This window comes from Scyliorhinus canicula, chromosome 4 (assembly GCF_902713615.1).
Source record: "Scyliorhinus canicula chromosome 4, sScyCan1.1, whole genome shotgun sequence".
Taxonomy (NCBI): Eukaryota; Metazoa; Chordata; class Chondrichthyes; order Carcharhiniformes; family Scyliorhinidae; genus Scyliorhinus; species Scyliorhinus canicula.
This window is the reverse complement of record NC_052149.1, coordinates 113,873,842-113,901,600: the sequence shown is the minus strand read 5'-3', so window position 1 is coordinate 113,901,600 and position 27,759 is coordinate 113,873,842. Positions and strand designations below refer to the sequence as shown.

Sequence of the window (27,759 nt, the reverse complement as noted above, 5' to 3'; positions counted from 1 at the left end):
TTGTGACACAAAATTAATAGTTTGCATAATTGCACACCTTGGGAATCCATGCACACATTTTAAGTCACTGTATTTACAGCTCAGTTAGTGAACTATGCATGTCAGTTGTATTCACACTCTTCTTATTTCAAAATGAGTAGTCTAGTTCTGCGTTATAACTTAATAAGGATATTCTATCTCACAATTGTTGATGCAACCTCAAAGTTGACATCAAGTGAAATGTTTGTGACTCAGAAGGTTCAATAGCAGCCAGTTCCTACGCCATGCACTTGCCCTTGACTCAAACATACTACAGAACTTTCAACAAGTTAATCAAGTAGCGATTAAAGGAACAGAAAAATTAATGTACCACAGTTCTTAGAGTCCCATAAACGTTACCTTTTATTTCTTTCTTATTTCTCAGTGAAAACAATTAACAGTTTAATGTAGTTTTATGGGAAATATTTAAAATCCTAAATATGTAACAAAATACATTTGATTATTGCAGAAATGCGAAAACAACTGAAGTATATACCAAAATTGTCTTTGCTTGTGTTTGAGGGAGCTTTAAAGTTTTGAACTCAACTCATAAAAAAACATGTTCCAATTCCAATTCTTTTCCCGCACCTAGTGGTGCACCGAGGCAGACTTTCATCCGTTTCCATCGCGAGTAATTCCTGGGACAGGTCATTAATTTGTTGTCAGGGGCTTATAACTTGAGGGGTAGCACTCCGCTTCGAGCGTGGCTGACCAGGAGTATCTCCTGCTCTTACCACCAGTCATTGGATTTGCAGGATGACATTCAGTTTGTTTGACTTGTTATGGGCCAGGGTTTAGTGAATACCAAAATACCATATCATGGAGTTCACCCGACCCACAACTTTTTATAGATTTTGGTTATGGGGAGCACAAGGGCCCACTCTACAAGTGTGATGCAACAGAGATCTGAAGTATTTTTAAAACCAAACAATGTTTATTCTATGAATCCAGTTAACATTTTATAAACCCACAGTAAACATCTTAACAAACAACCAACACTGATAACTCCGCAAAAAGATACAGTACTCTATAGGTAACACTTACTAACTTTCCTAACAACATCCATGAGCCAAAACACTTTTTAACAAAGGCAGTAGGTTTGAATTCTCTACAGAGAACAGTTATCACTTTTAAATTATCAAGTGATCTGAACACCTTGTTTAACATACAGAGAGAGAGAGACCAGTGTACATCTGCTTGATTTGAATTAAGCTCTCCAACTGAAAGCAAATCTAAAATACAGAGCCACAAAAGAGCTTCCAGCTCAAAACGAAAGTAAAAAGCAGAATCACATTCCAGCTCCACCCACACAATGACATCACTGCAGCCATTTGATAAAACATACTTTTCTTAAAAGGATTCTCACATGACAGACTGAATTATGAACGCATCTTCCTTGGCCATCAACTCCCGGGGTGGGATTTGAACCTGGAGCTTCTGGTCCAGAGGCAGGGACGCTGCCCACTGCACCAGAAGACCATAAAAAACATGTAGAGTATGAAAATTCATAATGTATTTATTATAAAAATCACATCCATAGGTAGAGCAAAATTAATTATCACTGATTTAGCCATTTGTTCTTGAGGGCTAACTTTGCAGGTTTACTTGTCACGTATATTTAACAAGAAGTTCTGAAAGATGATCCTCTTATTCTTGTGTGTACACTTTGTCTCTCAATTAATTTCACTCTCAAGGTAGTATTGCATTTGCTGGGAGTCTGAGTTAGATTAGCCCCTGTATATTTAACAGAACTGTTCAAGTCAGGGGAAGGAGAAAAAAATATAACCAGCCCTGATGTAAGAACTCCCATCAGGTCAACTTATTCTCCTCTTCCACATCTACTTACCAATCCGACCCCACCACCCTTCCAGAGACTGATCCATGATAAGTTCTGTAGAGCTTTTGTTGTGCAGAAACTTGTTATCAGTGCTTCTAACAGAATGCAAGTCACTACCGCAGAACTTTGAACATCAGCGATAAAGGTAAGCCTCACCTGTGTCCATGTCACACTCATGCTCACAGGGGTCAGTAAGGCGGCGCCCACATAACTCCATTACCCAGGGGCCACTGCTGTTCTGCTGGTGGTAGAGCACCACCTGTGCCGGATTCAACCAGTCGCTGGCGACTAACTGGCTTCCATAAAGCAAGATGAATCTGCTGCCTAAGCAAAGAGAAGAAGCAAGTCATGTCATCAACTTGGTATTGAGATGAAACTGTACCTAAGTCTGCTTAAATAATCTTGGATGGCAAAATAAAAGTAATTCGTATTTTATTTAAAAAATTCTACTTTGGTGGGAAGGCATAGCATATTATGTAAAATCGTCAATTTGAACAGTTTACCAATAAGAAATAGAATCAATGGAAAGTTACACATTAGTCAGCTGAGTGTCTTTTCAATGTACGCAAAATATGCTGGAGACTAGTGAACCAGCCTATTTGCCAAGATAAGTTTCTACGCCAAAGCCTCTTCAGCACATGTACCGTTCATAACATTACCCACCTCTGCCTGTACCTCAACACATCTGTCAGTTTTTTTGCACTACATCAGTGATTTGTCACCTCCAGTCTTGTCTATTCCTGTGCTATTCATATCAGCTTTCGTTGCTCCATCGTCAGTAAACTTTGCATTATCTGAAACTCTGCCACCCATATTCAATGACACATCAAGTCCCACTTACCTATCACTCCTGTCCTCACGACCTACACTGCCTCCCATTCCTTCATGCTACAATTTACAACTTGCATCATCTTCCTCCATATTCTCCAGGACCTACCCTGCCCCTAACCTCCTCCGCCCCTGCATTAATCCACCCAACACACTGCCTAAATTCTTCTTTCTTCTGACAGTGGCCTCTGATACATTTCCTCCGTTAGCTATACCATTCACAGCTGTGTTTATAGCTGCCTCGACCCTATTGTCTGAAATTCTATCCTACACTCCCTGCCTCTCACCTCGTTTGAGTCGTATTACAACCCACCTCAAATATCTCCTTTGTTCACTCTGCATCGTTTATTTCAGTGCACCTCTTTGCGCGGCACGGTAGCACAGTGGTTAGCACTGTTGCTTCACAGCATCAGGGACCTGGGTTCAATTCCCAGCTTGGGTCACTGTCTGTGTGGGGTCTGCACATTCTCCCCGTGTCTGCGTGGGTTTCCTCCGGGTGCTCCGGTTTCCTCCCACAAATCCAGAAAGACGAGCTTGTTGGGTGAATTGGACATTCTGAATTCTCCCTCAGTGTACCCGAACAACCGCTTGAGTGTGGTGACTAGGGGATTTTCACAGTAACTTCATTGCAGTGTTAATGTGAACCTACTTGTGCCACGAATAAAAGATTATTAGATTATGAAATAGCATGGGAGCTTTTTCAACATCAAGGGCAATTAGGGATGGGCAGAAAAATGCTAGCTAGCCAACACTGCCCACATTCCGTGAACAAATCAAAAAGGCACCATATAAATGCAAGTTGTTATTATTATAGGCATCTGCCAAACTACAATATTGATCTGCACTACCCCGAAGCTGATTCTCGCTGCATGTGAAAAAACTCAGAAATAACCATATTTTAATAAGGATGTATTAATGCAGCCATTGCATACATCAATATTTCATTACAATAATGTAAATAATTTATATCATCACAAGCCTCTATGTAGTTTTCAATGGGATGGGGAAAATTTGACATCATTCCTGTATTTCTGCACATGATTTGTACAAGGTACAATAAAGTTGCAGTTTATGTGGATTATTTGGTGAGTGCTGTATCAGAAACACATGTAAGGGGTTCCAATGATGGTTTAATCCATTAACGCACTGAGCAATGTGGGGTATATACATACAAACAGAAAGCATAAACTCTTGGAAGCAGAATTTTGGGCACAATGGCATCTCTTAATCAACAACATTTATCTTCAAGATGGGAAGTGCACCAGACATCATGGGCAAGATTCTCTGTTGACTGGCACCAAAATCGCGAAAGGGTTGAGAATCGTCCTGACGTTAAATCGTGGCTGGCACCGATTTGACACCAAATCACAATTCTCCGTCACCTTGGCAGCGGCGTCAATGAGTTCCGGAATGCATGTACAGTAAATACTGTTTGCATGTCACTAGCGGGCCCAAGCCGGTATTCTCCAGGGCCTCTGCGATTCTCCTCCTCTGATGGACCGAGTATTTGATGGTGGTTTTAGAAATCATGAAACTGGCTTCATGGCTGATGAGGGAGAGAGAGGAGGTAGGACACAGAGAGGAGTGACTGTGGGCTGTCAGCCGGACACTGTCTGGGCTGGCTGGGGTAGGAGGGGCCCTCCCATGGCTAGGGCAATGGGGAACAGGCCCAGCAGCCAGGTTGACCCCCCCATGGGACTAGGGCGGTGTCTAGGCATGGACCGCCATTACCTCGGCCTGCAAGGCAGCCATCTTGGTGTGTACTCCACTGACCACCCACGTTGGCCCTCGCCCTGCAAAATGACACCGGCCTTATGGGTGCCCCAACCTCCACACCCCACCATCCGCCATACCCCCTCCCCAACCCGGCCACCACCCGCCAGTGGCTCACCGAAAGCAACACCCACAGTTGCTCCTCGGGGGGCCATGGAACGTATCATTGGCAAGAGCAGTGCCAACCAACAGTACCCCTGGCATCCGGGATGGGTGACCCCCACCATACCAGGCATTGACAGGGCCAGGGGTACAGTGATGGGATGGGGGGTAGGGGCGTGCGGGACTAGAGTTCATAGTGACAACCAGAATCATCGTGTAGCTCAGTGGATCTGGTTGGGCATGCAGGTACACACCATGCTAACATGTTGGCCTTTCACTCCCTGCAGACAATGGATATTGGAATTCAACCAGCAATGGTGGCTTTCCTCCTAGTCGCGGCAGCCTTGTGGAATGCCCTGTGGCTGTTTGAGCTGGGGCTGCTTCAGGAGGAGGAAGAAGCTACAGTAGCGGAGCGTGCAACAGCAGAACATGCAGCAGCGGAGCGTGCCACAGAGGAACAGATGGCAGCTGCCAAGGATGGAGAGCCAGTCACCAAACATGCTGAGGAGGAGAAGGTGCTAAGGAGGCGTTGCATGAGGCCTCGTGTGTACCAGCTGGGCCTGTTATTCCAGAACCTGCGGATTGGCCATGCCATCAAAGATTCCGGCTGAGCAGGGAGACAGTGCGACACATCTGCCAGATCATGGCACACCTGGAACCGCGGGGGAATGAGGGCGACCATTTCCAGGGCCCTCTCCTCTGCCACGGTGAAGGGCCATAGGTCCAGCGGTCCTCCTCCTTTTCCCGCTCCCAGCAGTTGTCAGCGGCCTTCTCTTCGGGAAGGGGGTGGGGAACTGAAACTGACAGTGTTCGACAGTCTGACGAATGCAACCCGGGGATTGGGTAGCTGGTTGCCTCTCTGGGCAGGACACCAGCCACGCCGTCCGGTATGGGTGCTGGCATGTGGTGCAAGGTGGGGGTTCTGCCGCCCTCCGGGTAGGAGGTGGGAGCAGGGTGTTGGGTTACGGGTGTGTGGGACAGGGTTTAGTGTCAGGGGCACAGTGCTCCCTACTCACATTGACCGCCCTGAGGAGGTCGTGCAGTTTTTGTTGGCACTGCTGGCCGGTCCAGACAGTGTTGCCCACGGTGCTGACCGCCTCTGCCACCTGCGCCCTGACACACTGAATGGTAGTGGCTGGCAGCCTCCTTCCTGGGCTGCGGTACAGGGTCATCCTCCTCTCCTCAACCATGTCCAGGAGGGTCTTCAGATTAGCGTCCAGTTTTGCTGTTGAGGAAGTCCACGAATTCTGCATCTGCATCAACACCGAAGAAATGGAGAAACCCGTCCCATATTTGCAAAGAGGTTTGCACACACAAAAACACCTAACAACTGCTGACAATGTTAAGACCAGGCAGATCATAATGGCAATTTCAAATAGCATCTGCACTCATGCAGGCGTGTAATGATCTCACCTGCAATTTGTGCAGATGAACTGCAGCTCACTATATTTCCTATAAGCCTGCAGTTGATCCATCAGAATAAACCAACTGTAAGAACCTTGTTTTGCTCAAGTAAACACGCAAATTGGTCGGAACTAATTGCTTTTAGATCATTGAGATCATCTAGAATATTTCATCAAAGAAACAAAACAGGAGAGATCTTGAACTATAATTATTCCAGTGTGTTCAGACCCACCAGGGGCATGTCTCGTGTTCTGTTAACCATAAGCAAGTACGATAGATATCTGTTATCAAACTTATTAGGATAAACTCATCCAACTGAAATATGTTAAATGCTACAGAGTGTTAAGTTCTGTGTTATGGCCGTAGTCAGATGCATACGGAACATCTAGTTCTTTGGTTGGTAAGATCATTTATTCACACGATTAACACATGGAAAGATATCTAATGAACTATAATACAAACAGTAACTAATAAATAAGTTCAGTGAATTCTCCTGGAGCTACTTCCAATGCGACTGTCCTCTAGCATGACTCACTACCGACTGCCGACTCTCTCAAGTCACATGGTGGATCTATATGCCACCTTCTGCTCAGAGGTCACACCGAAAACTGTATACACTGATAGATAACTATATACATTGGTGTGCACATGCATATCACCACATCCCCCTTCCTTTGGAAGTGTTAACATTTACAAATGGATCTGCAAGGAAGCTCCAGCCTGCATCTAGGTGACATTGTTCGATTGGAGGATGCCAATGGAAACAAATGGGTAAGGCTTGCAAAGGTATTGCAACAGGCAGGTCCATGTTCGTCCTCGTCATCACTGAGGATGGCTGAGTCTTGCGGAGAAACTGAAGAGCTCTGTTGAAAGTTTAACATCCCTTTGTTTTGAATCTAACAGAAGAGTTGAAGACGATACAGACCACACATCAGAGCCAGCCATCAGATAAATATCCACAGCAATAAATACAGAACAAGCAGGAACATCATTGAAAAGTTGTGCAGAATAATAGTTCAAAAGTGCCAGACACATGTCTTCCTGGCTGTCAATGGCTTTTTTCAGCAGCTGTTTGACAATGTGCATGCCTTTTTCTGCCTTCCTGTTTGACTGGGGATATAAGGACTTGAAGTAATGTGCATGAAGTCATAATGACGGGCAAACTCAGTCCTCTCATAGTTTTTGAAACAGAAACCACTGTCAGACATGACAGTGTTTGGTATGACATGCTGGGCAAAAATACCTTGCGCATGTTGGATAACATAGCAGCTAGCAAACCCGGCTGCTCTGTCTCTGGGTAATTAGAGAAGTAATCGATGCTCAAAGGGCAGTCTTTTCCATTGAAGTGAAAAAGATCCACGCCCACCTACTGTCAAAGAGTTGTCATGACTTCACCTATGTGCATTGGCTCTTTGCTCTATTTGCACTGGAACTTTGGACAAGTGCCACAGTTGTCAACCATGACTGCAATGTCTTAGCTAATAAATTGTGTCCCTGGCCCTGTGCTTGCACTTCTCAATGTCCAAATCATTGACTAACCCAAGGCATTCTTTTTCAATCTCCGTATATCTGTGCTCCATCTCTGACATTGCTCGGGATGCGTATGCCAGCTGTCATCCAACTCAGCCTTCAGTTTGTCCATCAGAGGGGCAGGTAATGTCTCGCTGTGTGTACAACTGGCTTCATATTCTTCTTCAACTGGATGCGGTACGTGAACGGCAGAGTACCAAAGTCTTGAAATATGTCGGGAAGGTCCTTTATAATGGATTCTACGGATGCGTGCTGACAGGGTGCCATGCTTTCTGCATTCCCTCTTAACGAGCCCAAGCACTTCACACTCTTCCACTCGTATGATGGATTTGTGCTCTGTCTCCACTATGGAAAATGTAATCATACACATTCTGTCTTTAACAGTTACTGCGAGCTCACATGCTCCTATTGCTGTGATCTGATGAGCATTATCGTCCTTCAGTAATACTGACCGACGAACCATTTTCAGTTTAATCTTTAGCACTTTTAACACAAAGTGATAAGGTTGGTCTACGCTCCCGTGTCGAGCTTGAATTTGATTAGTATGCCATTAACCATCAACGGAATTGTCCATATATCTTCTATGGTATTCGCATCTGCATCACTGTGGCTGCAAATGGTAAGAAAAAATTAGCCATTTTGGCTGTTGGGACTACTCATGTCCTCAGTCGAATTCATGTCCACAGCAGCCAGGTCATTGATGCATATCTCATTAACTTGGTTAACTGGTCCTGTTTGGTCAATTGTTGGACGTGAGAAACATCGCCTTGCAAAGTGATTTGTTCTTCCGCACTTGTAACACACCTTCCCAATGCAGGACATCAGCGTGGCAAATGTTGATTGTCGCATTGCAGGCACAAAATGGCAAATCCGGTCAACCTCCACTAAAAATGGCTGCCCACACTGTGACCACATTTTGTTTTTAACTGTGTCACAGTACTTCAGGTGCTGGTATCCTCTGCCACATTGGTACCAAAATGTTTCAGATTGAGCACGCTAATCTACTATGTAGCCAGCTTGCAGGCATGACAAATATTAACAGCATTTTCCAGTTGAAGCTCATCTTCCCGTTATAGTCTCTCACGTACCTTATCGTTTAATATCCCGAACACTGTCTTATTGCAGATTATCGATGATTTTAAAGTACTAAAATTGCAGGACTGCACCTTCAACCACAAGTCGGTTAGAAAACTATTGAATGATTCCCCCACTGAGTGTGCGTGCGAAATAGATAACACTCAAAAATTTCCTTTTTCTTTCAACATCAATAGCAACCAAAGTACTTGATTATTTCATTGTAGCTCTTGCTTTCTGCTTTACTGTCGAAAGCGAAGGTATTATAAATGTCTATTGCTTAAGGACCTGCTACCGTGAGCAGCAACACAATATGCCTCATCAGTTTCTGTCTGCAGGCCAAGGGCTACAACATAGAGTCCGAATTGCTGCTTAAAAACACAACAATTCTCTTCTACATTACCGATGACTTGAAGCTGGTGGGGTGCCTCCAAACCTTCCATCTCTAAGTTAACAGTCTTTCCTTGCATGGAGTTCCAGTTGGCCACAGTTTACCAGGTAGGCAGAAGAATTTTCTCTTTTCTTTCTTCAGCCTGCTTTGTCCCGTCTTCTCTGTTGTTATCTTTAATTGTTCAACAATCTTGATGCCATGCTATTTCTGTGTTATGGCCGTGGTAATGATGTACTCAGAACATCTAGTTCTTTGACTTGTAAGATCATTTATTATCAAGATTAACACATGGAAAGATAATTAATGAATTATAATACAAACGGTAACTAATAAATAAATTCAGTGAATTCTCCTGGAGCTACTTCTAATGCGACAGTCCTCTCCATGACTCACTACCAACTGCCAACTCTCTCAAGTCACATGGTGGATATCTATCGCCACCGGCTAGTCGGAGGTCGTTCAGATAACTATATATATTGATAGATAACTATATACATTGATGTGCACATGCATATCACCACACAGAGCAGTGTTATGCAAACACTTAGGACTAGTCAGTCCCAAGAAACAGTTAACATGTGTACACAATTGGGGATATCATACCTTGTGCTGTGCCAAACAGTGTAGAAAATGTAATATAATCTGAACAACATAATTGAAAAGCCTTTTAATGCTTTTACAATGTCTGTGAGTCAGACTCTGATAAAAAAATATATTTGCTTTCATCAGGTGAGAGACTGATTTTTCCCATACATGTTGAATTTAAAAGGCTATGAGCAAACATTAATGGAGTCGCTGCTGGTTCAAAGAATGTGGAGAGATTTTATCAGACTAAACAGTTGGGGTCTTGCAATCAATCTGATGAGGCAGTTTACAGTCAAATGCCTGCATCCTTTTGAGGAATGCATCTGCGCAGTCACAGGCACACATTAGACATTTCAAGCATCCACGGGCCTCTGTATAGATTAGGGAAAATGTTGATTTTCATGTCCCAATCTAAAGCTTACAGATTGCATTTTGTGTATTTGTGAGACTGACGTGCTATTTCCCAGGTGAACAACATCTCCAATCTCCTAATCCCCAAAACCTATTTTTGATTGGGAAGAATCACCCTGCAGGTACAGATTACAGAGTACTGAATTCTGCAGAAGAGCAGCCAAAAAATAATCTTTAGTATTCAGGTATATTTTGGGACCAGCCCTATGGGTAGCTATATAAATCACAGAGTCAATGTTTAGTAAACATCTAGGTGACATATGGTGATGCTCTCTATTTTTAGGAATTGTAATATTAACATTAACATAAAAAATACATGGGGCTGCGCAGTGGTTAGCATTGCTGCCTCATGGCACCAAGGTCCCAGGTTCGATCCCGGCTCTGGGTCACTGTCCATGTGGAGTTTGCACATTCTCCCCGTGTTTGAGTGGGTTTTGCCTCCACAACTAAAGATGTGCAGGATAGGTGGATTGGCCACGCTAAATTGCCCCTTAATTGGAAAAATGAATTGGGTACTCTAAATTTATAAAACAAAACCATTGAAAATACATAACAGCAATGAACATACATTTTCTACTGGGTTTGTGCATTTAATAATAGCTATTTACTGTCATAAGCCTACACATTTAACATTCATCAATGACAAATGATAGGGTGAGATGAATTAATTTGGCAGGAAGTTGTTATGGAGCGTAAACACTGACGTAGATAAGTTGGGTTGAATGGCCTGCTTTTGTTTTGTAAAGTCTATTTAACAGGTATATGATAAGAAAAATATTGGAAGCTTTATATTAAACATAAAATGCTGATTTTGCAGAACACCTGGAAAGAAATAAAAGCAGATGATTGATATTCCAGCTTTGCATAAATCTTTGTCAGAACCAAAAACCTATCGACAAATGACATATTTTAGCAAGGTTGGAAAAGTGAGAGAGAAAAGGGGTAAAAGGGAAAAGCAGCAGACACCTCAATCACAGGGAGGCAGAGAATCTGTGGACTCACATGTAAACTAACAGCTTTAGGATGTTTTCCTGTGTCAGTGTTGGAACCTTTGCTCTTACTGATGTATTTAGGCAGTGGCATAGTGGTAATGCCACTGGACTAGAAACCAGAAACTCAGTGTACTCTTTTGGGGACCTGGGTTCAAATCCCACCACTGCGGGTGGTGAAATTTGAATTCAATAAGAATCTGGAATTAAAAGTCTCATGATGATAATGAAACCATTGTCGATTGTCGTAAAAAAAACGCACCTGGTTCACTAATGTTTTTTAGGGAATGAAATTTGCCATCCTTTCCTGGTCTGGCCTACATGTGACTACAGACCCACAGCAAGGTGGTTGACTCTTAACTGCCCCCTCAAGGGCAATTAGCGATGGGCAATAAATGCTGGCCTAGCCAGCGATGCCATGTCCCATGAATGATCATAAAAATAATTAAATAACCTAGCTCTTGGTGCAAAGTGCACAATTTCCGAATTTGCTGATGACATGAAGCTTGGAAGCACTGTGAAGAGGACCTAGACAAGTTGTTGGAATTGATGAGGAGGTAACAGAAGAGATTCAATGCAGAGAAGAGTAAAATCATTGGTTTTGGTAGAAAAAACATGGAGAGACAATATAAAAGAAAGGGTGCAACTCAAAACAGGGTGCAGGAGAAGAGAGACCTGGGTGTTTCTGTGCATAAGTCATTGAAAGTGGCAGGACAGGTTGAGAGGGCAGTTGATGAAGCGTATAGTATCCTATGCTTTATTAAAAAGGGCATAGGGTACAAGCACAAGCAAGTTATGTTACACTTGTATAAAACACAGGTTTGGTGTCAACTGGAGCATTGTGTTCAATTCTAGGTTCCACACTTTATGAAATTTGTGATGGCATTGGAGAGAGTATAGAAAAGATTAACAAGAATGATTCCAGGGATGAGGAAATTCAGATAGATAGATTGGAGAAGTTGGGACTGTTCCTTGCAGAGGAGCAGGCTGAGTGGAGATTTCATGTAAGTAGTCACAATCATGAGGGGTCTGGACAGAATAGATGTGGAAAACTGTTCCCACTTGTGAAAGGATCGAGAATGAAAGAGCAATTAAGGGTCTTTTCCCACTGCCAGTGGCATTTTACGAGTGCAGGTGGGTCCTCAAACACATGGGGAGGCCCCACGGCGAATCCGGTGGGCTTGGTGTTTGCCCCTACATAACAGACACTCTGTGGTCCATAGACGGGTCCCTGGCAGCAACACTCACCCCACAGCAACACTCTTTCCACCCTTACCGGCCCGCAGCGCCCAACTCTCAACTCTTTGAGAAGGGCGTTCTTCTCTTGAAGGGGCAGGAGCCCTGTTGGGAAGCTAATCAGTTGCTGGATTGGCATAGAATCTGGCCAGTGCTTCCCAAACAGCCAAGGCAGGTTTGTCCCTGGCTTTTTGGCCTGCCACTGGGGCCCCCACGTTCTCAATAAATCCATCCTACTGAGTCCAAAGATACATGAATCCTTTTCAAATTCTAGGCTTTCAATGGTTATCAAGGCTGAATCCTTGTGGCAATATGTCTTCCCAACAATATAAAAATAAACATTTTGCAAAGAAGAGCAAGGTTTATTAAGTGAGGCTGCATATTTATAATACCTCACCAATCGGATAGTCTGGGATTAAGAAATTCGTTTTTAACATAAAACATGCCCTGAATTATCCAGTTTTCTCCAAGTTTCCTCCAGTTTCTGTAAACGGTTTTCCGGGAACAATACTGGAATTACAAATGTCACAACCACTAAAAAGTACAATTTCGGGAGTGTGGTCATTCCTCAAAGCCCCATTAAATTGTCAAGACATAATGGAAGTGAAAAAAAACTGACGATGACAGAGAAAGGAAAGGAAAAAGGTCGAGAGTGACACCATATGCACAGAATGGACTAGGAGGTCATCCGAAGTGCAAAGTTAGTGTGAGCACAATGATAATTTGCTAATTGATTTGGCATGCATGATTATGGGAAGATTTAATGAAATTTAAGTCACAGCTTCTCTGTCTCCCTGACATTGATTCTGAGGGCTGTTTGTTCAAGTAAATATAAATAAGAGTAAATATCTATCACCGTTCCCTACAATCTTCCCATCTACACCAACAGAGCACCGTTGCCCTGCACGCGACTGGCCTGTTTTATTTCTTTCTCTTTCGCTCCATTATTCAACTAAAATATATGAGAGCAGAAAGAGATCCCAACCCTGAATCACTTTCATTGAATGGCATCACTTCATTGACAAGACATTTTGTTGGCAGTTGTCCCAACTCTGATTCTGATTGATGCATTTGAATTCAGCATATTTGTTGACACATTCATTGGTTACCTTGGACTCTTTTGAAACTCTTAAAATGCCACTGACAGAGTATGCTTCCTGCCCTTAATGCAAGCTCAACTGTACAAGGTTGAAGAGAAAGTACCGGCGGAAGCATTGAGCTCCAAAAAAGCAGTGTTGATGTCAAATCAATGGTGCACGTTGATTGACATCATTACCTGCTTGCTCTGCCTACATCTAGCAAATGTGAGGTGTATACAATTCACCAATATTAAGTCTTGTGCTTATCACATCAGGGGCGAAATTCTCCGACCCCCAGCAGGGTCGGAGAATCGCCTGGGGCCGCCGAAAATCCCGCCCCCGCCGTGGCAGAGATTCTCCGCCACCCGGGAAGTGGCGGGGGCGGGAATCACGCCACTCCGATCGGCGAGGCCCCTGCGGCGATTCTCCGGCCCGGATGGGCCGAAGTCCCGCTGCTGGGAGGCCTCTCCCGCCGCCGAGGTTTGAACCACCTCTGATGGCGGCGGGATCGGCGCCGCGACCGGGCCCCCGGGGTCCTGGGGGGGGGCGCAGGGCGATCGGACCCCGGGGGGTGCCCCCATGGTGGCCAGGCCCGCAATCGGGGCACCCCGCTCAGACTCTGGGCCAGTGCCCTTGGTGCACTCCTTCTCCTCCGCTGCCGCCACACCCTCCGCCATGGCGGAAGCGGAAGAGAAACCCACATCGTGCATGCGCCGTGGTGACGTCAGCGGCAGCTGGCCGCTGACGCCACCGCCGGCGCATGCGCCGACCGGCGAAAGCCTTTTGGCCAGCCCTGCTGCCGGGCAGCGGGCCTGAAAGGCCGCTGACACCGGTTTTTTGCGCCAGTCTTCTGGTGCGAACCGCTCCGGCGCGGGGCCAGCCCCCAAAGGTGCAGAGAATTCCCCACATTTGGGGAGGCCCGACCCACTCGCCACTCCCCTACGCCGGACCCCCCATCACGCCGGGTAGGGGAGAATCCCGCCCTAGATATGTACTGCAGACCCCATTTTAGATCCTGAAGGGCCTCATAGTGCATCAAACAAACAGGTGTTAACGAGCCCAATTTCACATCCATAGAATGCATATAGTGCAGAAAGAGGCCATTCGGCCCTCAAGTCCGCACTGACCCTCTGAGAGAGCACCATATCTAGGTCCACTCCTCTGCCCTATCCCGATAACCCCACCTAACCTGCACATCTTTGGACACTAACAGGCAATTTTAGCATGGCCAATCCACCTAACCGTCACATCTTTGGACAGTGGGAGGAAACCAGAGCACCTGGAGGAAACCCAGGCAGATACAGGGAGAACATGTAAACTCCACACAGTCACCGAAGGCCAAAATTGAATCTGGGTCTCTGATGCTGTGAGGCAACTGTGCTAACCACTGTGCCACCGTGCCACCCCATAGTTTTCATATTGCTGGTTTGCCAAAACTGTTGGGGAAACCAGTTGAAATACTATCCAGAAATTCTTTCCTATTTTCCTTTCGGCTCCAATAATTACCATATTATCCCAGCTGACACTGTCTTTTATCCCTACAATTATTCTGCATAAATTCGATATCTTAGCCAACTGACATTTGACCCCTCACAAAGCTCCAGCTTTCTCATCTTGTCTGTCTGTCAAGCTGAAATTGTTGAGTTTTCTATCTAAATAAATCAGTTCTGATGAAGAATCAGATGAAAACGGTAACTCTGTTTTCACTCCCTGCAGATGTTGCCAGACCCGCTGAGATTTCCGGCATTCTGTGTTATTTCAGATTCCCGCATCCACAGCACTTTATTTATTACTTCTGTATTCTTGGTCACGCTTCTTCTGCTAACATTTGCTGTCATAAACTGTCTGTCAATATTTTAATTTGTGGCATAACTTTCATAATTTTACATTGTTCATGCACTAACTAAATAATTGAAATTGCCTTTAAAAACAAAACTGCCACTTTGCACACAAAGTAATTATTAATGCCTAAAAATAAGATTTGAAGCTAAAGCAGAACAATTAAAAAAGTGACATATGCCATAACAACATGGTAAATTCTATTCATTGAATTTTCTTCTGTGTGCTTTAATACCGTCAATAAATTGTTTGCTTCAAGCGCTAGTCCATCGCAAAAGCCTGGACTTTGATTGGGTAATTCTACTTCAGTGCAGACAAGGGAATTTCACTCAAATCTGTACCAAATTAATGTGTGCTGAATTTGCCAGTAAAGGACCATAAGACATGGGAGTACAATTAGGCCACTCGGCCCACCGAGTCTGCTCCGCCATTCAATCATGGCTGATATTTTCTCATCCCCATTCTCCTGCCTTCTCCCCATAACCCCTGATCCCCTTATTAATCAAGAACCTATCTATCTCTGTCTTAAAGACACTCAGTGAATTGGCCTCCACAGCCTTCTGTGGCAAAGAGTTCCACAGATTCACTACCCTCTGGCTGAAGAAATTCCTTCTCATCTCTGCTTTAAAGGATTGTTCCTTTAGTCTGAGATAGTGTCCTCTAGTTTTTAAACAAAGCTTTTTATATGTCCGTGCATCGACAGAAATTAATTGACAGAAAAATAAATCTATTAATCCTGTGAGGATTTGCTCATAACATTTTCCCCAAAGGCTTGGAAAGAAACTGAAAATTTTATTTTCAAAGTTCTATTTCAGTAATATGATGAATTTATGTAATTGCAATAATAGCAGTATTTATGATAGTGGTAGAAAGTGGTCATGTGGCGCAATGGATAGTGTCCCTGACTCTGAGCCAGAAGCTCCAGGTTCGAGTTCCACTCCATGATTCGATGGCCAGGGAAGCGTTTGTAATGCGGCCACATAGATTGAGTGTCAACATGCAAATCCTTCCAAACACACCAATAGCTGGCGGTAAGAGTGTGAGAGACTCCTGGTCAGCCACACTTGATGCAGAATGGTGCACCTCGAACTGTCAGCCTCTGCTGACAGATTAGCGACCTCTTCCAGGAGTTATTAGTTATGGAAACAGATGAAATTCTGCTTTAGTACACCAAAAGGGGTGGGAAGAGAATTAGAACAGTGTAAAAATGCATCTTAAACTGTGTTCCAAAATGGGCACTATTGGCTTGGTTTGGCCTCCCTCTTTTACATTGTGCCTGATGTTCAGTTTCTTTGCAACAGAAGATGAATTTATACCCATAGAAGTCTAAAAATCATGCATTTTGAAAGATTATTACAATTCAACAGATTGGGAAGATCAAAGGACATGAATTGAAACTATGTAAGAATAGAAGACTGGATGTTAATCATTTGTTCTTTTCCCAGTGCCTCTGGAATATATCGGTGGCAAGAAAAAGTGGGTGTTGATTCTCTGCATGCGTCCAAGAGTGAACTGAACGAGTTCTTGACTGGGATTCAGATGGAAGTCAAGTTTCTTTATTAGTAACCCTTTGGGTATGTAATCTCTTGGACTAGCTTTGATTGCCTGAGCAGGCGTGGAAGAGAAATTTTCCAGGGAATTTTTTTCCCTGGGGTTTTTGCTCCAATCAATTACAAATCCTGAGATCACCGATGCCTTCAATAAGGAAACAGAATTTTTCTTTTTTTTTAAATTCATTCACGGGATGTGGGCGAGCCAAAATTTATTGCACATTCCTGAGGGTATTTAAGAGTCAGCCATGTTGCTATGGGTCTGGAGTCATTTGTAGGCCAGACTAGGTAAGGACAACAGATTCTCTTCCATAAAGGGCATTAGTGAACCAGATGGTTTTTTACGACAATCGACAATTTTTTATGGGCGTCATAATTCCAGATTTTTATTGAATTCAAATGTCACCATCTGCCATAGCGAGATTCAAATCCAAGTCCCTGGAGCATGACTCTGGCGTGCCGGTTTACTAGTCCAGTGACAATACCACCAAGCCACCGCCTCCTCAGATTTAAATGCTTTAGCACAATAGCAGAAAATAGAAGTTATCTCTTGCTGTGGATAGTGTTGACCAGAGAATGCACAATAGTTTGGGGAAGGAGACCAATAATGAGAACATCTGAGTGGATGTTGCACTTATGACTCGAAAGGAGCCAATAGCAGTTTGGATCCCAGACTTCTCTTCTCCCCTCTGCCTCATGAAACTGTTAGAACGTGCTCTCCTGACAATACTTCTCATCTTAAAAAGCTCAGTGTGCCAGAAACCTTCCATTATAGCTTCTGGATCCAAGACTCTCCTCAGACTCACATCCACCACCCAACCCCCCTCCCCTCACCAACCCCCTAGTGTCCTCAATTTCCGGAAACTACATTTATTACTGGTCTAGTGATCCCAAATCTGATTTATTGTCATCAAAATCCCATTTTTATAGAAATACATATTTTTAATCCGTGCAAAAGTATTGAAGTCAAGCTCTCATGTTGGAATGGTGCTGTCCATCACTGCGGGTGTGCCATCATTAGATATTTCAACATGTTTTGCACAAGGTAATGAATGCCACAGGCAGCCAATGGGATTTTGATTCCTCCTGCCCCTCATATTGAGTTAAAAAAATTAATTTTCTGATTTAGTTGCTGCATGTCTCTTCTGTGGTCCTAAAATGTGTTAATATCTATTGAATAAGCAGGCACTTGGCCCTCCAATTTTCCATTTTAAATATATGTCAATGTTTGCACTTCAATGTAATTCTCTTGCATTAACAAAACTTATTTCCGAAAAGAACGTTCTCCACTTTTTAAAGTCATTGACCTTTACAGCTTGGAAACAGGCCCTTCGGCCCAACTGTCCATGCTGCTCAGTTTGAGCCCTTGAACATTTTAGAGGCTAGGATCAATAGATTTTTAATCAGTAGGGGAATAGGAAAGTGAACCTAGTGAGTGTTATATCAGCCATCATCTTATTAAATGGCAGAGCAGGTTCAAAGGTCTGAATGGCCTTTTCCCGCTCCCATTTCTTATGGTCCTATATTTCGTATTCTTCAAAAGACACGACAGGACAAGCACAAGTGAGCTCTGAGAATTTAATGGACTCACTGGTTAGGGCAAGAAGATATTTAAAAAATAAACCCAACAATATCCAGCAGCACTCAGAATTACCTCAGGCTATCACTGGCAATCAACAATAAAATGTTTTCATGCATGTATTCTTCATTTGGTTATGAAGAAAAATGCAGATAATTCAACACATCCTCAAGTGCTAAATTATACTGGGATATGGGACTGGATTTTCCCACAGGCCCCAGGCCTCAGGATCAGGAACAAATAGGTCCCGAACCCGCAGTCTTCAGCAATGAAACCGACTGTGTAATCTTCTGGGCCTTCATCCTAATTGGTCGCCTTCACATTCGCCATAGTTTTAAGGGCAGCAGGTGAACTCTTTATGCCCAATCAGAGGGCCAGTAGCTCTGAAGCCTTGGAAATCCCATTGGAGGGACAGCTGAAAGCTGCTGAGGGAAGTTGGAGTCCACAAGGGTGTCTCAATAAGGAGGGTCCCTCACTGGCAACCTAAGGAGGCTGCACTGAATACACTTGAAGATGATAGGCATATTAGATGGAGAGGAAAGACCACCTGTAGGCCCATTTGCTGACAGAGCTACAGCCTTTCATCCCTGCATCCATCCAACAGGGCATGGAGCCTCTGGATTCAATGGCTACTTGGCCTCGGCTGCCTCCAGAAGGTGCCATAACTATGTGGGCGGCCACACCATGCGATGGGGAGAATGCTTCAGTGTTGATTTGAAAAAACACAGCTCAAATTGGTTCCCACGGTGGGGCCTTTCATTGGATTGATTGGTGGTCCATGGAGTGGGCAGTGACTCAGTTCTCAACCTATCCCCGGAAAAGCCTCCCCAACATGGTTCCATGCTATGTTTCCAGCTGCCCCACCTCCAAATCTATCTCCAGGCAACTGGGAAAATCCAGTCTGTGGTTCCACAACCAATGCACCAATAATATGTCTGCCCTACATATCATCCTTTAATGCACCGAATCAACAATAGCTTTTCTGTACTTACCATCTGCAATGAGATGTTCTGGGACATGAAGAACAACCTTGACAGACAAAGGACAGGTCAGGTGGGAGCCGTAAACCAACCCAATCACACAACCAACCACACTTATCAGTGTAAGGGTGGTTTTATTGATAGGGCTGCGGGGCGAACCTGTAAACAAGAACAAGAGGAAACAAATGTTCATTACCAATGTGAACAAATTTGCACAGATTCATGTTCTGAAATTTCAGAAGATAACGAATGAATATCCCAACTATTTGTTACAGAGGACAAGCTGCAGTAACTTGCACATGAGTGCTTATCAATATTTTCTTCAGTATGCACATCTGAGCAAAATCTGCCAGATAGGCACATTCACTGCCCAATTTGGACCTCGACATTGCAGACCAGTAATGTTCTTTGATTAGTATCCAGCCTAGGCTAAGTTAACTCTGTCGATGTCATTCGTTGGAAAGCTACAGCATCGCTAACCTATAGGAGGAGAAAATGTCAGGCAGTATTTCTCCTCCTAATTGCGATCTAGTAACTCTTTCTGAAAAATGTGCGGACAGCAATAGTTCACCTATGATGCCCAACCATCAAAGAGTCTTTTTATCTTACCCCAGCCTGGGTCAGTGTCCTCAAGGGTGGAGCAGAGGAAATAACTAACCAGTTGTCAACATTTAATGTACTTCATTGCAACTTTCCAATTAATCCAAGTGTTCAATTCTACCTGGAGAGGTTTGTGAAAAATCATTTACCCTTACTTCAAGGACCTTCAGAAGTTTCTCCTGCACTGAAATGGTGTGTACATGAGGCAACATTATGTGTTGACAGGAAATACTGAAGTCACCCTTTCTGTTTGGTTGATAATGTCAGTTAGCATTCCAGTTTCACTTGTCTAGAACAAGTTTGTTTCTGCTCCTTTGCAGCTGTTCATATTGACTAAACCAGCAGAAATTAATGTTATGATATAATTTCAAAATATGCTCTGTAATATTCTGTTCTGATATTAACAAAAAAAACCATGCTTGTAAGTACAGTTCAGAAGCTTTCCAAGATTTCACAACAGTTCCTCCCACACCGATGAGACAAATATCAGCCATGATTGAATGGCGGAGCAGACTCATTGGGCCGAGTGGCCTAACTCTGCTCCTATGTCTTATGGTCTTATGGTTATGGTCTAACACACAGCAGCTCAGATTGCGGCAGCATATCGCAGCAAGTTTCTGCAATTACAAACATGTTGGCCAAACATTTCAGATGGGCCAGAAGTGATGTAGCCTAGAGCAAAAATGGGAGGTGGCGGTGGCCACTTACAGGCCACAGACAGGGCCACTGTATAATTTCCCCCAATCAGAGACCAATAACTCAGCAGTGCCACCACGAGTTGGCAATATATCATGTCGGCAGTTTGGCCAAAATTTTCCAGCAGCGGGATTTTCCAATCTATCCCCGCCCTGCCATGGGTTCCCCGGCAAACGGAGAGTGCGAACAGGAAAATCCGTCGACAGTGGCAGGACTGGAAGATCCACCACGGGCCAATGGAGGGCCACCATTGTAAAACATGTTGTGGGGAGGGAGGGCAATCCCACCCAAAGTTGTTCTTGGCATCTTTCTCTGCCGTTTTGAGAGCCCTCCAACCTTGCAGCCCTTCCCCAATTTCCTCGAGAAACTAAATCCTTTGTAAGATTATTTAATGACTCAAAAAACATACGTAGGTTGAAAATATTGAATTGGAAAAAGATCTATTCGTGTTCAGGACCATTGTGAAACATTTTTGGTTTCAATAAGTATCTTAACCTTTCAGTTAGTATGAATTAATGCATCTTATTCTTAGCTAACCCTTCTTCAACAGTTAAAGCATCTGTGCTGCCAGTCCAGATGTAACAAGACTGTAGAAAGATATTAGCAAGAGCCTTGGATGTAACATGCATATTTCACTTTTAAAATATGGCATTTGGGACGTGAGCTGATAATTTCATGAAGGTTTGTCAATTAGTCAGGGAAATCTTACAATTTATATTCAGAGCAAACATTATCATTTTAATAAGCCCTGAAATACTCCAGTGTGACAGCAGCCTGCACCATGTTAGCCCAACACAGGGAAATCACTCAGAAAAGGAACATTAAGTATAATGTCAAACGCATTTTAATAAGCATAATCAAGGGCAAAACAATCCATCTGTTTGTTTAAGGTTAATATGTTATGAAGATATTCTGAAACCATCTACTTAAACAGCACAGTCTGCTCTAATATACCGTCCTCCAGTTTATCAAGTTTATAGGGCAGGATTTTCCCTGTGAGGTTCAGGACTCCGCTGTGAGGCTCAAATGGGACTTAGAAGACCCACACTGTATGGGGAACAGCGCCAGCAGTGATTTTCCCCAATTAATGGGCAGAGATCGGCCTGACCATCCAATTAAGGGTGGTGAGAAAGCTCTTGAAGTGGGAGTGCCAATAGATGGTTCTGCCCCAAAAATGAAGCATCAGGCTGCCCCTCAGCTAAGTAAGGGCGAGGCAACGCCAAGTTGGAGGAGCCTTCTTGCTAACTTTTTAAAAGGCCAGAATTTTATGTTGCGCGGGTCGGCACATGCCCTTTCCAGAAGCATGTGAAATTGTGTAAGAAGACGTTGGGCATGTGTCATTGCGCACTTGAGCAATATTTTGGGCGGTGCACACATGTGCAAATCAGAAGCAGCCCATTGCCAAAGAAGCGGGCAATTTAGCCCATGAAGGGGCCAAATTGAACGCAATTTTACATTGCCCGTCTGCGTTCACGGTTGTGGGGAAGGCCGATTGGCAAGACGGACTTTACTTTTTAACTCCATTCTCAATCCAGGGCAGAATGAAATGTCAGGGCTGAAATTAAATTAAAATTTCTGGGGACTGTGATTTGTGTTTGAATGTATTGCCGAGGCACTCTTTGCATAATTTTTATGTTGCTGTTTACTTTTCACAGATTATCAGCTCCGTGGGACAGCTCCAGAGCAGCTGTCCCCATAAGGGAGCCCTTCAGGAGCGCGAGCCCACACCCTCCCTGTTCTCAGAGCCCAACCTCCTTCTGCCCTCCCAAGCAGCGCTGGGCCTTTCCAAATGCATGTTCATACTTGCTGCCAATTGATTGGCCAGCCAGCGTGAAATCATGTTCTCGGGTTGATGGCAGTCAATCACGCATTTTGTGCCTGGAGCGAGTGCACATGCCCGACAGGCGAAAGATTCAGGCCCAACTTGTGAATAAAAAAAGGTCTTCAGTAGCCTTACCACTAACCTATTGATGCAACTGAAGCCAGGCAGATAGGGAAGGCCTCTAGGTCTGTCAAGCTCTGTTTCCCTAGCCTGCCACTGGCAAGCCACCCTCAGGCAGCTAAACCATCACCCAATGCTTCCAGGGAGCTGGGGACCAACTGGAGGATTATAATTGGCCTCTAACAATTGTTTTTGAAACGCCTTCAACATTCTCCATTGACCACCCACTGCTTGCCAGCCTGCCAGCTGGTGGCGCTAATTAACGCACTCACCCGTCCCCATGCAATTCTGGTCAGGGCCTAAATATTCAGAACATAATCTCTTATATCTGCAACCAAATTTGGGTGGCACACGACTACTATTGCAATTCAGGGTGCTGGATTCTCCGCCACGCCACTTTTCAGCCTCGACCCGCCGGCGGGATTCCCTGTTACGCCGGCCGGTCGATGGGGTTTCCCATTGTGGGGCAGCCCCATGCTGTCGGGAAAGCCCCGGGCGTCTGCAAAATGGAAAATCCCGCCGGCGGAGAATCCCGCTCCCGATTTCTATTCAGCAGCTCTCAGTTGATATCTTCATGTTTCTAATTTACTAACTTATGCCGAACGTATTGTTAGCTTTAATCATGGAAATTTAGATATGGACCTCATTAAATGATGATCAGTTGCATGAGTTCTCAGCAGGTGGATGTGGTGAGGGCAAAAAAAATCACACTTTGGAAATTGGAGAATCTTGATTCTGAAACAGAAATCCATGCCAATTTGCAAGCTAAACAACAAGATTTAATGCTGTGGATCCACACAAAATATTGTGGCTTGGATGTTTGCTCTCGGAACGGGTGCGCAGAATTGGAGCATTTGAAAAATGAAAATGAAAATTGCTTATTGTCACAAGTAGGCTTCAATGAAGTTACTGTGAAAAGCCCCTTGTCGCCACATTCCGGCACCTGTTCGGGGAGGCTGGTATAGGAATTGAACCGTGCTGCTGGCCTGCCTTGGTCTGCTTTAAAAGTCAGCGATTTAGCCCAGTGTGCTAAACCAGCCCCTTCCCAGCTCTGTGGGAAAATGGTGCCCAAAGGTTGGGATTTTAAGGAGTGCGGGCTATATCCTGCTGCCGTCAGACCAGCTGCTACCTGGAATAAATGTGGAGGTTCACAGCTGTAAAGGTGAGCTGACTGGAAAGCCTGCCTCAGTGCATTGGCATAGTGTGAAAGATTGTTAAAAAAAAAACCCTATTAAATCACAAATCAGCCGCCCAGCCCTTACCTCCTAGGATAACCCTCATGAGGATCACGGGGGATTACTGATTGATCTCCTTGTGGATTTTGTATAGTTTGCGTGGTGAGTTCCAGAGGCCTCCCCAGCTGGGGTTCGTTAGTGGGACCAGTAAATGTTGTTCCAGAACCTCGATAGCCCTGGGCTGGGATGTCGGTTTTGTGTATTATTACATTATTACATTGGTGTCGAGGAACAAGCATTGGATTCTGAGCAAGCCTTTCAAAATGCCCCGACAACAACTCCACTAAGAAACAAAGCAAAATGAAATACCGAAAATGCCCTTGTTTGGGAAGCTCGAGCCTTGCAGACATGGAGAACTGGCCCTAGAATGCTGAACGCATGCGCCACTTTTTCCGTGCTAACGGGATAGAGGGGATTAACAGACATAAAGTAATCCTTTTGACAGTATACGGAGTCCCAAATTTCAGCATTACTAAGAGTTTAACTTATCCTGCTGCCCCTGACAGTAAAACGTTCAATGAGCTTGTGGACCCTGTAAAGAACCATTTGGGCGATCCAATGGCCACGCTGCGGCCAAACAGCAGCATGGCCAATAAAAGCTGGGATACCCCGCTCCTGAGATCTACCCGGCTCACAATGCCTCGCGAGATCTCACACAATCTTGCGAGACGTTGCGATGCAAATCCCGCCCATTGTGGGCGGAATCACATTTTAGCAAATCTGCATCTTAGAGAGAGGGAGCTAGTCTCACTTTAATATGTAGTTTCCCATGGTACCCGAGGCATTGGGATCTAACCTCTTTGCTGTGGAGACCTCGGACAAGTGATGTTCACGTCTGGTCTCCACAAATGGGGACCGGATGAAACGGCACTCATGGGGTTCTCCCAGGGCATCGGAGGCTCCCAGTTGCATGCCCTTTGGGCAGGGTAGTACACTGACACTGCTGGTGCCAACTGGGCACCCTGGCAGTGCCACCAATTTAGAACTCATCTTCATTACGCTCTCCTCCCCTTAAATATGGTAGAGGCTGGGTTTATGTGTGGGAATTGCAGATTTCCGTGCACAAAGAGATGTCTGGGCAAAACTTCAGGCTTATGCCAGCAGCCTGATGCCACCTGATTGAAACTATTCTGTTGAATAGTGAGGTGGGTTCTTTCTAGTACACTTGAGACCTTGGGAAAGCAAGCAGCCGTGCAAAATTGGATTGCCCTATCTCGCTCCTTGCCAGTCTCCTCTAACCAAATCACAATGGGCTGAATTTCCATGTTGTTTTATGTAGATCCATAGCATCAAATCAGGATACATTTTGCTCTTTGACCTGAAAATTGGAGTAGTTTTCTGCTCCAAAATCAATTTCCGACGTCCGCAGTATGATTTTCCCTTGGCACAATCCACCTGTTGAGAACTCACACACCAGATCTTCATATAATGAGGACCCATTGTGCTATGGGTCAATTTCCATGATTTAAGCTCACAACACAATCGGGATAAATTAGTAAGTTATTGACCAGCAGCTCTTAAACAGATCAGCCGAGATTGGTGGGAAGTTTGTGAATAAGAAACCAATATTACAAACACGTCCAATAGCAGTGTGCCAGCTATATTTGGGTACTGTAATCTGAACAGATTTCAATAGTTCTGGAACATGCAGAAGTTAACATTCTTCAGAAGTCTCTTATTTCTTTATTTCAATACTTCCTTCACAATATAGTCAAACATCAGCATCCTCGTGCCAACATAGGACAGCAGCAATAAATAACCAACCATCAGTCATATTAGCAATTCCAAATTATATGTTAACCACAAGTAAACTCCACTCTGGCATATTGTTTTGAGAATAATTGCCATGCGGTGATACAAATTTCACAAAATGGCAGCCTAACTATCTGAGAATTACCCCCAATACTGGGATCTAAAACACATTATCAAAATAAGCTTTTCGATCCCATTTTTCTTTCAGCATTCCTTCAAAATTATTGATTTTGCCATAAAGTGACTTTAAGGCCCATTTCTCCACATTCATTTTATTGCTGTCATGTTGACCAGCCCCATAATGTTGGATGAAGAGTGGAGATCAAGTTTTACAGTAGCTGAATTGCAATAAATGTGCCACATTTTATCACTTAGGGGCCTTACGGACAGAAACAAAGTAATTCCATCGGAATTGGGATAAAAGACCAGAAAGAAAGAAAGAAATCAGAATTTCACCCGCGATAAGTTAAGTACAGTGGTGAGTTTTAATATTTACAAGTCATTTATCCTGACGGCTTCCCAAGGTTTGAAAAGCTTCCACGAGATGACAAAATTTCAGATTTCATGAACTGAAAGTGGCTCTAATCAACTCCATGTTGGAAACGCCTTACATTAACAGAGAAAAAAAATCTCGAGAGGAAGAAATATGGATCATTAACAGCCTAATCTTCCATCTGACTGAAAGCAGCAGGATATCTTGCTGCACTAAGATAACAATCTCTGCCCATTATGCAGACTTGTTGTGAATGTATGCACCATCTTCTACCCTGGAAGTGGTCCAGGGGCACAGTGCATGATTCACCAAGGAAGACGCATTTGCTTACAGCATCGTGAATAGCACTACAACAGCAACTTGCATGGGGTGGCATGGTAGCACAGTGGTTAACATTATTGCTTCACACACCAGGGAGCTGGGTTCGATTCCCGGCTTAGGTTACTGGCTGTGCGGAGTCTGCATATTCTCCATGTCTGCGTGGGTTTCCACCGTGTGCTTCCTTCCACAAGTCTGCAAAGATGTGCTTGTTAGATGAATTGGACATTCTGAATTCTCCCTCAGTGTACCTAAACAGGCTCCGGAGTGTGGCGACTAAGGGATAATTGTGACATTAATAAATATTATTATTAAATGACATCTTCAACAGTAATGTCCCAAGGAATTTCACAAGAGTGTAAGGTAGGGCAGCATGGTGGCCTAGTGGTTAGCACAACCGCCTCACGGCGCTGAGGTCCCAGGTTCGATCCCGGCTCTGGGTCACTGTCCGTGTGGAGTTTGCACGTTCTCCCCGTGTCTGCGTGGGTTTCGCCCCCACAACCCAAAAATGTGCAGAGTAGGTGGATTGGCCACGCTAAATTGCCCCTTAATTGGAAAAAATAATTGGCTAATCTAAATTTTAAATAGAAAAAAAATAATAAAAAAAAAAAAAAACAAGAGTGTAAGGTGACAATAAGTATTGACATTTGGAGACATTTGGGCAGGTATTTTCTGGCCATTCTGTCATGTGAGAGTACCTTTAAGAAATGGGTGTTTATAAATGGGTGTGTATATAAATATCTGTAGTGAATGTACCTTTAAGAAATGGGTGTTTATAAATGGGTGTATATAAATATCTGTAGTGAGAATACCTTTAAGAAATGGGTGTTTATTACTGCAGTGATGTCAGAGAGTGGATGGAGCTGGGCTGTCTGTCAGCTTTTTTACTTTTGTTTTAGGCTGTTTGCTGCAGGGTGTGTTTTAGTTTCATTTTCAGTGTTGGAGCTGAAGCCAGACCAAGCAGGTGTACTGCTGTTCCCTCTGCCATCAAAAGACTATCTCTTGATCATTTGGTGAATTCAGAATTATAAATGTTTTCAGTAGTGACTTTAACCTGATGTGCTTCTGACAAAAGTTTTGTTTTTAAGTCGTATGGATGTTAAGAAGGAAAGTTTAAAGGATTACTTGGTCTTTGGGGGTTGTATTTGAATTAATGGTTGCTAAGATGTTCACAGTATGTTTTAAAAAGGTTAACTTGAGTTCATGGAATAAACATTGTTTTGCTTTAAAAAAATACTTTTCCATTTCTGCTCTACCACACCTGTAGAGTAGGCCGTGTGCTCCCCATATCACAACCCATTGAAAGTTGTGGGTCAGGTGAACTCCATGATACACTTTGGTGACTGAAAGAGACTTGGCTTGAGTTATGAAACAGGAAGCAGAATTTTGGATGAATTCAAATTTCTCATAGGCAGGTAACTGCAGTCCAATCAGGAAACCATCTGGGTAGTTGAGTCAGAGGATAACAAAATAAATGGATGAGGTATTCTTCAGCAGATTGGCAAAGGCAGAAACATC

General features: G+C 44.0%; 1 protein-coding gene across 1 annotated transcript in view; it reads right to left on the bottom strand.

Moving 5' to 3' along the window:
• The window catches only part of LOC119964903 (astrotactin-1-like), a 3,158,558-nt gene that overhangs the window by 1,812,777 nt on the left and 1,318,022 nt on the right, over positions 1 to 27,759 (bottom strand). Inside the window, 2 exon segments of the mRNA XM_038795000.1 lie at positions 2,012 to 2,179; positions 19,218 to 19,364. Coding sequence (XP_038650928.1) covers positions 2,012 to 2,179; positions 19,218 to 19,364 — 315 coding nt within the window.